The sequence below is a fragment of the Aquila chrysaetos genome, chromosome 11, assembly GCF_900496995.4.
Source record: "Aquila chrysaetos chrysaetos chromosome 11, bAquChr1.4, whole genome shotgun sequence".
Taxonomy (NCBI): Eukaryota; Metazoa; Chordata; class Aves; order Accipitriformes; family Accipitridae; genus Aquila; species Aquila chrysaetos.
The window spans coordinates 33,286,300-33,297,781 of record NC_044014.1 but is presented as its reverse complement, the minus strand read 5'-3'; the positions used below and the strand labels follow the sequence as shown (position 1 = coordinate 33,297,781).

The 11,482-nt window shown below is 41.8% G+C and overlaps 1 protein-coding gene across 2 annotated transcripts; it reads right to left on the bottom strand.

Annotated features, from left to right (window-relative positions):
• Positions 1-474: 474 nt before the first annotated feature.
• On the bottom strand, positions 475-8,633 carry LOC115348481 (protein NDNF-like). 2 transcript variants are annotated; one of them, XM_030031252.1, is made up of 4 exons: positions 8,188-8,633; positions 5,889-6,084; positions 3,770-3,903; positions 475-2,781 (listed from the first exon to the last, which is right to left on the bottom strand). In XM_030031252.1, the coding sequence occupies exons 2-4, from the start codon at positions 6,074-6,076 to the stop codon at positions 1,430-1,432; spliced, it is 1,674 nt and encodes a 557-aa protein (XP_029887112.1). In that variant the 5' UTR covers positions 6,077-6,084; positions 8,188-8,633; the 3' UTR covers positions 475-1,429. The 2 variants fall into 2 exon arrangements, with proteins under 2 accessions (XP_029887112.1, XP_029887113.1); XM_030031253.1 differs by lacking the exon at positions 8,188-8,633 and adding an exon at positions 7,911-8,039.
• Between the last annotated feature and the right edge of the window lie 2,849 nt (positions 8,634-11,482).

Genomic DNA, 11,482 nt, shown 5'->3' with positions numbered 1-11,482 from the left:
CACCATACAGCGTGCACAGTGCTACAAAGTCTTTGGAGCAGGAAATGCATAATCCTCTGTGTGCGCACAGAGGACTGATTCAGTCCTTGCCAAGTGCCTCCAAGCGTGCTTGGAGGTAATAATTATTCAGAGTAAGCTAGAACCTTGAAGACCCTGAATTGCAAGCAAACTTCTGAAATATACAATAATGGAATTAATCATTTATATCTTTGCTTAGTGTAATTGTAGAGGAAAAAGAATTGCAGCAGGCAAGATTTCTCTGGCAACCTCTGGGTCAGTGAATCTATCGTATCTCTTTATATGTAAATTCCAGACCTGCTAAGAGCCTATATACAAAATATTTTCTGAAGATAATTGAAATTGAGAGTAAGGGTTTATTACAAAGACTTCTAATTTTTTTCAAAAACAAATTTTTTTTTATTGTCTCTTGTCATCTAAGGCAGGTAATCAAGGAAACAAGACAACAAAAAGAAGTGTTTGTCAGGATTTTTACTACAAATATTTTTCCTCCATGATACTTAATAGGAAAACTACAATTAATTTTTCCTAAAGCAATGCATTCATTGATATAGGCTGGATTAAAGATGTAAAGAGTGAGTATATTACACTCAGGAGTCACACGGTGATAGACATGGGCTTGATATTGGAGACTATAGATAAAAACCTCCTTTCCATGGCAAGATTCCTTACATGCTGCTTTTCTCAATGGACAGCAGCACAGCAGTGTATTTGTACACTCCCTAGAAAAGCTGGATCCAGAGCCAGTTCCTGGCCTGAATTCTGTCTGTTTCTAACCAAGCATAGGTTCATTACAGAAATGAAAGCCAAGCAAACATGCAGGTAATAGGGGAAGATATATTTCAGCCTGCTTTACTCAAGGTGTGGAGCTTTACACCAGTTCTGCTGCTTTTTTCAATTTCTTTTTGTCTCCATCCCTGTTTAAGCAGCGGGGAAGTTCAGTTTCTCAAGAGCAGCTTGACTTGTGGGGTCTCTCAGTTCTTTGTTACCTGATGGAGTTACACAAAGTGGATAACTCTCTGGGACTTTAAAATAATGGTGTGTGCTTCTTGAGAGGCATTTCCCATCACTTCTGTATTGGATTTCAGAAGCATTTTAGGTAACCAGTCTATTTCTCATGGGTGCCATTGTGGGTGTTTTATTTCCATGTGCATGGATTTGTTTCACAGGTCTGTTTTTGATGTTTGAATAAGACAGCTGAGGCGGGGGGAACCCAACCCTTTTACAGGAGAGAAGATGCAAAAGTAAGCGTAACAATCTAGGCAACTAAGATGTTTCCTCTGTAGAATCTCATGGCTTTAAATTTTCTGTGTGTCAGTATTTTTTAAACTGCACAGGCTATGGCATGGATTGGCATAGATTTTGATAATAGTCTTCATTCACTCACTTCAAAACATGTCTTTAAAAACCTTCAACATTTTTTTCTGGTCTTCACAACTTTGCTGTGATATCTGACAGGGATGCCAGACGGCCCAAAAAGATAAACATCAAACAAGTAAAGCGTCCCTGCATCCAGCCCTTTGATGGTCTCTGTGGTGACAGCTCGCTGGAGATTTATATCATAGAAATACTTGCACAGCACTTTCTCTGACTTGTGCCGAGATTCAGGTCCAGAGCACCTGTCTGCACTCTGCAGTTCCACCCAGACCTGATCATCTTCAATCCTTTTCTTGTACACACAGTACTTGCTTTCCTCTTGTGTTCCAAGCCAGGCAATGGTGACAGAGTTGCAGGTCCTCAGTTTACTGAAGGACTTGATTTTTAAGCTCTCTGGAAGAAGTGGGAATAAGGGCTTGTGGAAATGAGAGGACACCTGTACTTTCACAGAAGAGTTAGATTCCTCTGTGGATCTCAGCTGCACCAAATATGTGTCCAGCAGCTTTCCTTTCAGTGAGAAATACCTCAGCCCTGAGATGTTTTCCGATGCCACTGTTTTACCATTCTTTATTATGTGAACCCGTACTTGGCCATGACACAACTGAAAGGTGAATTGTATTTTCTTGTGCCTTGCCTGGTACTGCAGACTGTAGAATTTCTGTTTTTTCCCATCCAGGACAACCTGAATCACTTTCCCATCTTTCAGCTCCATCACCTTAGGCTCAGGTTCTTCCAAGGTTCTTGCAAATGTTCCGGTGTAAGCAGCACTGGCATTTGTGAGGAGATTGACAACAAAAACGTCAAAGTAATACTGAGTGCCGGGACTGAGATTGGGCACTGTGTAAGTGTTCTTAGTACCCATGCATATCTGCCTGACTTCCCCACTACTCACTTTGTTGATGATGCTCAATTCACTGTTGGACAATATCATCACCTGCTGCGGTTCAAGAAGGTACGGAGAGAGAGACAAAGCTAATGTAGGCGGCAGTTTCATTCCAGAGGATCTGACTGCTGTCTCAGCAGCACATAAGCTCTTATAGTTGTGCTTTTCATTAACTAGAAGACAGTACTGGATGTTTTCTCTATGTTGCAAGACAGAGGGACTGTGTTTCCAGGTCAGAGTCACTGTTGTATGCCCAATGCCAATAACATCTATGCGTGGATCCATTGGAAGTTCTGGATAGAGGTGCCCAGATGTTGTGTCAGTTGTTAAGTATACAGTAATGTGTGTGTCTCGCTCAGTGGATAAGAACTCCAGCATGTAAAGGGCAGAATGAGAAGACATGCCCATGTAAGTCTCCACAGAATTTCCCTTATAGTTAAAAATGGTGGACACCATGCTTGGAGCCTTCTGAGATTTTGAGATCTCTTGTGTATCGTGATCACCTGCAGGCAAAAAGCAGACTTGTAGCTTTTGTTTTAACAGATGTGAAGTAAAGCACATCGCATAGGTTTTATTCGTATGTCAGGGAACATTGTATTTTCTTCCTGAAAATAATTGTAACTAAATACTTTTTGCTACTGGTAATTTATTAAAATAAAATTTGAGTAGCTTTTATTTTAGCAGTGCAGTTGTAGAACTGTGTTTTCAAAAAGGCTATAATTATAAAACCACAGCGTGCAAAAGCTTGACTTGTATTGTGCCTGATGTCCCTACAATTTTCTCCTTCCAATGGCTGTCTCTTTGGGTACTTTACTTCAAAGAGACTCATACTTTCTATGAAAGGAGTTTTTTTTGGTTTAGTTTTGTGTCATTGTTTTCTATGAAGAGGGAAAATTTATCACTTCAAAGGAACATTATTTGAACTCCTCAGTCCGGTGTACCTGCCTAACAGGTAAGAACTTAATGGCAGCTTTCAGATTTTAGTTTGAAAAATTAATTCAAAAAATTATGAAAAAGAATGGAATTTCCTTTTAGGCTAAAGGCAGCATAATACCCACTGCCACTGTAGATGGTATTCCTAGAAAAATAAACAGCTAAATCTTTTTCACATCACTGTGGGGAGCAAAATGACCGGTTCAAGTGGCCTAAGCCACAGAGAAAGAGCTGAGGCAGCAAAGGGAAGTTTGGGCCAGTACAAACAGCTTATGAAGCTGATCTGTGTTTGTGGAGCCCTGAAGACCCAGGGTTGTTCCCAAATATTAACCTTAGGTTTAGACTTTTTTGCATGTAATCCTTAATTTACTTGAGTTGATGGCAAAATCCCATGGGCTCCCATGTTTCACCCATGGAGACAGGGACGTCCTCTTCGGCCCATGGCAGTTTACAAGAGAGGGAACCATGTGATGTTTAAGCTTGTGAGGAATTTCCTCTAACTCCTTATAAGTAACTTATGCTTTCTTTGTCTCTGCTTAGGCAGACAGAAGGTCTTACCTCGTGCTGCTTTTCCAAGGAAACTTGCTGAAGCTTTGTGCACAAGTATGCTCCATTCGATGGGAACATCACAGGGGGTCACTGTTACGGTGAAAGGTGCAAGGGCTGTGCCTTCCTCCATAACAAAGTAGTACCTGTAAATGCGGATTAAAAACAGAGAGAAAGTGGCAGGAAATTCAAGTCTGCCTGATCCCCCTTGTAATCAGCCATTCTGATGTGGGTCACTCCACTGTAGGTAGAAATGACTGTTGCCCTTTGAGGCGCATCAACACAAGGGGATGGTGAATGTCTGAAATCTTCAGCTGTGGGAAGAATATGTGCTGTGGTTTGTTTTTTTTTCCTTTTCTAAATCTACAGATATTTGCTGGAAGTTTTATCTGCTTACCATAGGCAATCTCTCTCCCACTGAATTTTAACACACTTCAGGTGAATATCATATCTCGGCACTTACCGAGTTATTTTGGATGATGGATGTGATTAAACTGACTGCCTTCTAGATACCCACCCATTGGCTAACTCTGGGGAATTTGGTGTGCCTTTTCCCAGGACTTCCTGACAGGAGTTCAGTGAAAGCTCTTGGAGCCTATCCTCCCTCATATGTGCTTGCGTATCTAGGTCTTCCTGGGCGTCAGATGAAGTGGATGTAATGGAATGGTTTTAGCCAGTCATGAACATTATCGGATGTCAACGGCAGTTTCATCCAGGCCAGTTCTAGCTTACTTGCCTTCATGACAGAGGCTGCAGAGTGTAAGCAGTACAAAGTGCCATCAGTCTACTTGGTCAGGTTTTGATTCCTGCTTAAAAAAAGCCCAGCCTCCTGTATCGCTCCTTTGGACTTCTGTTTATTTCTGTTGTTTTGGTGTATACAGACTGTATACAGCCACAGAAATGTGTGGACTTGGGCCACTCACTCTGCAGTTAAATGAAGACAATTCAAGGATTTTTTTTGTTCATTAGTGAGACAAGCCTAGTCATTATGGATAGATCACGTCAGCCTAGAGGTCTGGCTTACTTTCAGGATATGGCTACTGGGCGGGAGTCAAGCTTCACTGGAAACAATTCCACATTCTTGAGTCTTTTACTTTAAGCCAAAACTTGTCATCTCTTGGTTTCCTGTTTGGATGACTCTGGGGTTCATAAGGTCCTCACCTGATCATGCTAAACTGAAGGGTATTTTGCTTCCTAACTGCAATCTTAATGTTATGTCACAAGAGTACAGCAAAACTTTCTTCTCTCTTGAGATTTCAATACCCATTTGCCTTTAACAAGGAGAGCTCCTAGTTTTGCTCTTGTGAGCACTGTCACATTATACAACATGTGCTGTGTTCCAGTTTCTGTACAATGCATATCAAGACTGAACCATCTGGCTCATTCTCTGCTCCATGACCACTCTGCTTGGGTGTATGTCAAAATCGGTATGTGTTGGTCACTGTCCAAAGTGGAGTCTGATAAAACCACTTGAAGTGTGTCTCTTCCCAAGCAAGCAGATCAATCTTTGCTACCCAAGATGCAGTGCCAGCTGTAATATCTAGATCGCATACATATCTAGATACGGCAGAAAACTTTGCAGATATTTTGGGCAAATGAAGAATCTGTGGAATTTCCACATGCAAAGCACTTTTGATCTTAGCAAGCTTTAGTGCCATTCAACAAAAACACTTCCAGCATGCAGAACACTGGCAGAAGTTTTTCTGATAAGATAAGAAGTCTGTGCAGATATTCTATTGATTTTGGGGATAGTTAATTTGCTAGGTAAAATTCTTGTATCTTACAGTGAATGTGGGACAGCTGATGTGTCTCTGAAGCCAGGCTGTTTGTGACATAACTGTTTGCTGTTGGAGCCCACCCGTTCTGTATTGGCTTTGCTACTCCTTTGAACACCCCAGAAAGCTGTCTGAAATGCATACATGAGTCTAAACTTCATCTCAGAGGGTCATTCCAGACTCTGGGCAGTGTAATGACACTTGAGCTTGACGGCAACGGGGTATTTCTTTGGAAATTCAGTGGACCCTGATAAACCTCTGCAGGTGCATAGCAATTCTTGGCTTGTACTGGTAGCATGCAGCTACCAGTGTCATAGGGAAGTATCTGAGAATAGGAGTGACTGATTTGCTCTTACCTTTTAGGTATATCCTTCAGCAGGTGAACTGTAGTTTCCTTACCATCAGCAAGTATCAGGGAGTGGTAGAAATTGAAGAGATCGGTCTTGAAGCTCTGTTGGGAACTGGTGGTGGGTGTTTTTATGGAATGACACAAGCAAGCTGCCATGAGAAGATGAAGAGGCAGGTAAAACCAGAACCAGGACATCTTCAGTACTGCAAAATGAGATGACAGAAGTAGGGGAGAAAATAGTCAGTGACCTTCTCTGTGCCTTTCCTGGTATTTATCGTAATCATGGCAAGTCAGGCTCAAACAGTGCCAGTCTCCACTTTGCTAAATTGCTTGAAGTTCACAGAAAAATATTTCTCAGAAGATCTCTCCACAAGATTTAATGGCAGAAGCTGCCATGATGTCTTTTATTATAGAAAAATACAGTCAATGTAGCCCAGGTGCAGAATCACAAGGCAGTTATAAAAAAACCCCAACTTTCACTGCTGACAAAATGAGTAGAGAATTAAATTTAAAATATTTTTCCTAGTTTATAGGGTTCATTTGCTAAATTTCAAGGCTGGGTTACTTGTAATGGAATGTCACTTTCAAACTCACAGGAGGTCACTATATCCCAAACACTGCTTCTGCCATTCTGCCAGAGATCATTTAATTTTTATTTCACCCATTGTGACTTTAGGTATGTGTAGAGAAGAGGATCAGAGTAAGTTATTCAGACTAGTGTAAGATACTCTTTGATGAAAAGTAGAGGATCCTGGATAAAAATCCCTGAATTGATACTTAGAAGACTTTTAGCTCTTTGTGTATCTCATTTGGAGGAAAGCTTTATTACTGTAGGGCAGCTAGATAAATAATTCTGAGATTTTTGTGTTGCCTGTCCCTTTTACACCTGCATTGCTTCCAGCCCATCTCTGCATTTGCCGGTCACTGGAACTTGTAATGGCTCTATTGTATTCACTTTGATAAGAGATTTCAAAAATAATGCATGCCCCCCTCCTTTTGCCAGGAGACTTTATTATCAGCTTTGAATCTATGAAACAAATGTACACAAACAGTCCCAAAAATCATCCCTGAAAATGCTGACTTGATTTAGACTGTGCTGTGTACATTGCACAGAGCTGCGCGGATAGGAGGGTCCAGTTAGGACAAGAAATTTTGACAGTACACTACTATGTGAAGTTGTAGATTATCCTTACAACTTTTGTGTCTGCTACATCCAGTTTCAGAAAAAGAGGAAAGTGCAAAAGTGGAAAGGGCATAAAAGGGAGAAGAAAGAAGGGCATAGACCTTTAATACAGGTGCCAGCTGTAGCTCAGGGATTTGGAAAGCAGAGGGAGCTCTGTGAGCAAGATCCCTTTTTTTGAGGAAAAAGTAGCTTATTGCATCTTACAAGCAGCAAGGAATAAAGATCCTGCTTAAATCTGATTATTTGCTAATGATAGAAGAGAACATAAAAGACAGAGGCTCCATCCTTTAACTTTTACTCATTTCTGAGATCAACCCTTTCCTCATGGTGCCTGCAAATGTGCAGAAGATCTTAGGCAGTCAAAATCTCTACAGTTCAGCGGACCTGCTGTCCATTACAATTACAGTGACTTTATAAAAGGACCTGTTCATTTATAAATCCATTTCAAACATGCACATTTAAACATAGTATTGAATACATCTGTAGATTTTTATGTACAAAATTTGTTTTCACCTGTGATTCCCAAAATAACACACATCTTTACTATTTGTGAGATTATTATTGAAATTATCACTGAATGTCATATGAATGTCCTACTTGGCATCCTAATAAAGTTAGGATGTTCTCTTCCTCTTTGTAATATTTTTAACACCTAGCTGAATGCAAGATTAAACAACCATCTGAACAAGTTGAAAGAATAGTGAAGATTATTAGATCAATTCCACTTTTAATATTCTTATAACAGAGCTTTCCTTATGACTGAGTCACTTCTTTACCGCTTTGTTATTCTTGTAGTCTAACTAGAGCTTACAGATTCAACACATAACCCCAAATATTTTGTTTTACCTTTGACAGTGGAATCTGAGTTGCTCTGTGCTTCAGAGAGGATTAAAAAAAAAAAAATTCTTTCTGCTGCTTACATGACAGGATCTTGCAAACCACACTGATACCACGGCAGCTCAGCTTTTCTTGTCCAGGAAAACAAACAAACCAAGCAACCAACCAACCTATAATCAGCTTATCCCAAAGAGAACATCATCCTAAAGGCTGATTTCACTCAATTACACAAACAGTATACTCTCAGACTCTTGGAAATATGTTACACAAGAAATACTCTGCTTACCTATTGTGTTCCTGGCCAAATGATCCCCAGACCGCTCGCTTTCTTTGCCGAAAAAGCATAAAATAAAACAACATAGACTTTCAGATCTCTGTAGACGGATGAAAACCAAAACTGTGCAACCAGTTTAACAGGACAGAACTGATTTTTCCATATGGCTCCTGAACAGACATAGTAACTAAAATGCTTGCAGTCTTTCAAGAAAGGAAAAAAGCCAGAGAGTTTTGGTATTTTCTTAAATTGGGTGTTTTCAAACGTTATTTTAAACTTGCATAATTTTGGAATCTTCAAAGTCCCGATTGTTGCTCCTTCAGTTCTAGAGTTCCTTCTGGAGGGCTGCAAAGCACATTTGTGTGTGCTGCCTCCAGACAGCAGGACTTTATTCCTGCACAGAGTGTCAGCCAGACTGTTAGAGCAGTCTAATCCCAGCGGTGGCTGGCCGGAGAGCAGGTCTTTGACAGAAATGCACAGAGAGGAGGAGGGGGTGAGATGGAGAGAACAAACACTATTAACCCTTGTTAGCCCTTAATATAAGCCAGCCAGGGGTGCACCAATCTTCTCCAAAAAACTAGTTTTGCATTAGCAGCTTCATGGCCCTTCCATGGAGCACGCGATCTCCTTGCCCACAGCGCTGCAGGAGTTTCAGATAATTTCAGGTGTACCATCTTTCTGGTGTGTTTTTTATGGCCCAACAGGTGCTGACTGGCTCACAGAAGGGAACGCAGAAAAGCTGTAAGGGAGGGAATGCTCTGCATTTTTTAAGCAGACTGGAATTAGCAATCCTTTGAAGACTGTCAGGAATCTACTGAATAGAGCTGAGCAGATTTCTTGGCTTGCAGAGGCTGTGTAAGAAAGAAACTCCAAAAGCGTATGGGTTGGGGGAGTATTTCTGGTGTGAGAGTATTGTGGCTGAGGGAGAAGGCAGGAAAAGGGTGCATGGGAAACGGCTCACAGCAAGTGCAAACAATTGCTTCTGCAGTTAGGGCTACAAAGCAGTTGTAGCAAAGCCATGGTCCTGAAAAGGCCTGCTCCTGCTGAGCAAAGGCTGGGTATGGCCAGGATTCGTGTGCTGCTTGTACTTCTTGGCCTCTTGGCCTGAGATGGCAGGAAAGGGGCCCTGGGGTTGTCCCTGGGGGGGGTGGTGTACTCAGCTTCTTCAAGTCTGCTCAGAAATGCAAGTCCCAGAAACCCGCGTGAGCCTCTAGGCAGGCACTTTGCAGGGAGCAAAGACGGAGTATAGCAGGGAGGCTAGGCCTTTTATTTATTTATTTTAAAATAAAGTCTCTTGTTCTGTGTTTGAAGCGAGTGACTCGCAGTAACCTTTTACCATTGTCCCCCTGGATTTGGAGATATATTACTTAAGCCTTCCCAAGACTAGAAGTTTTCTAAGAAGAGGGGCAGGTGAGGGAGAAGTAGAAAGAGACTTCAACAGATTCTGCATAGCAGATCCCTATGAAAAGGTAAATTTGCTTATCAACTGATGTAATGGAAAGAAATATTTACAGTGTGTTTACTCTCACTGCAGAAGATGGCAGAAATAATTATGATGTTCATCAAAGGTTTGCTAAAAATTTATTTGCAAAAAAATTTTGCTGAGCTTTTAAAAAGGGATTAGTGTGTGGGAGCCTTGATACAGGCAGTCTATGATCAGAGTGTTGGCACTGTTGATCTAGGAAAGGACAAAGCAAGGTATATGCTAAACAACTAGCAAAAGTAGGGTAGATAGCAAATAGGATCTTTCAGACAAATTGTCATTCTGGTGTGAAATCTAGAACAGGTAATGTCTGGGTAACACACATGGGAACTAATGAAAATACGAGCACCTAGCCAGAAGCAAACCATTCCCCCAATGAAAGAGAAGCATGAGAAAAAGGTGCTGCAAAGTCCTGTAAGTTCCCAGAGCAGGCCTGGAAGAGGGAAATGTAGTTCAGCTGAGGTGCATTTAAAAATGTGCACTGAAAATAGGCCACGAGAGAAAAGGTATTGGCCATAATATAAGTGTAGGGACTACAGTGTGGTTTTGCTGAGATTTGGAGGGACTCATGGGTGGAAGTAAGCAGGGAGAATTGTAAGGAAGTAACTAGTGTTGTTAAGTAGGAAGATCTTCAGGCAGGGCTCAGGAGGAGACATCACTCCTGTCTGGTAAAATCCCTAGTCAATACAGACACAGTAGACATGTTTGTTATAGAAGGGATGGACTCACTGTTTAATTCTCCCCGAACCTCCTCACTGCAATCAAGACAAGCCATTACCCAGGGCACAATTCAGCTTCCAGAGAAGTCAGTGGGAGTCTTCCCATGGGCCATCATTTCAGCTGTGTTAAGCCAAATGCTTGAAGGAGTACTGCGTCTCCCACTGAATAATATGAGCAAGGATGTCAGGTGAAAGAGGCTGACAAGATGGTGTAAGTATGGAAGTAGTCCAGTTCCTCTCACAACGATTTCTCGCATGCTTCCCACATGTGTGTGCTTACATGCTTTGCTGGAGCAGGATGCATGTTTGTAGATTAGATTTAGAGGTTCACTGAAGCAGTATCAAAGGGAAAAACAGTATTCTCTGTGGAGAAAATTAAGAGCTACATTCATGACTCGTACGGCTTGACGGAACTCAGTTGAGTTACAACAGGGATAAATCAAACCCTTGATTTGGCATAAAATTGATAGAACAGACTTCTCGCTAGAAAAATGTAGTCTGTTATGGGCAGGGTCTGCTGCACCTCAGAGCTGAGTCAGTGACTTCAGGAGGGCTGTTCAAGAGATCCTACTTCTGTCCCAACCCTGCTGGCCATCAACACCTTTCACAAATATAAGAGATGACCACCTTTGATAACAGAGACTTGATTTCTACTCTGTTATGTAGTAGCTCTGCTAAAAGATCTGTAATGCTAAAAACAAAGCAGCTCTGTTGAAATTGGAGCACAGAGTCAGGCCTTCAGGGATCTTGCTTGAAGCTCTCAAAGATGCTTCAGATACATATTTCCAGGAACTGCAGTCCCAATTTCCATATTCGGGTGCGAGATCCTGCAAGCCAGAGGAGTGTCCCACAGTCCTGACAGAACCATTGAGGGCACGCTGTCCCACAGCACTCCCTGCCTGCAGCATTTGGTTGCTCTTTCACAGCATCCCCTTCCAAAGGATGCTTGGAGAGCTGCGCAGCATGCCCAAGCCCGCTCCACGCAGCATGCCTCTGATAACCATGCAGCATTGCTTTGTACTTGCAAAAAAATTAACCGCATGTATTTCTGATAAGCAATTCCCCTGCCCTGGCAACCTGCCTTTGAGGTGGTCAGGTCACCTTC

What these genes read in the sequence shown, in the direction of transcription:
- LOC115348481 (XM_030031252.1), bottom strand. Translation starts at nt 6,076, where the DNA reads ATGTCCTGGTTCTGGTTTTACCTGCCTCTTCATCTTCTCATGGCAGCT. An exon ending in CTGAAGGATATACCTAAAAG is followed by an intron (nt 3,904 to 5,888) that starts GTAAGAGCAAAT and finishes CCGCATTTACAG; the next exon opens with GTACTACTTTGTTATGGAGG. An exon ending in CCTTGGAAAAGCAGCACGAG is followed by an intron (nt 2,782 to 3,769) that starts GTAAGACCTTCT and finishes TTTTGCCTGCAG; the next exon opens with GTGATCACGATACACAAGAG.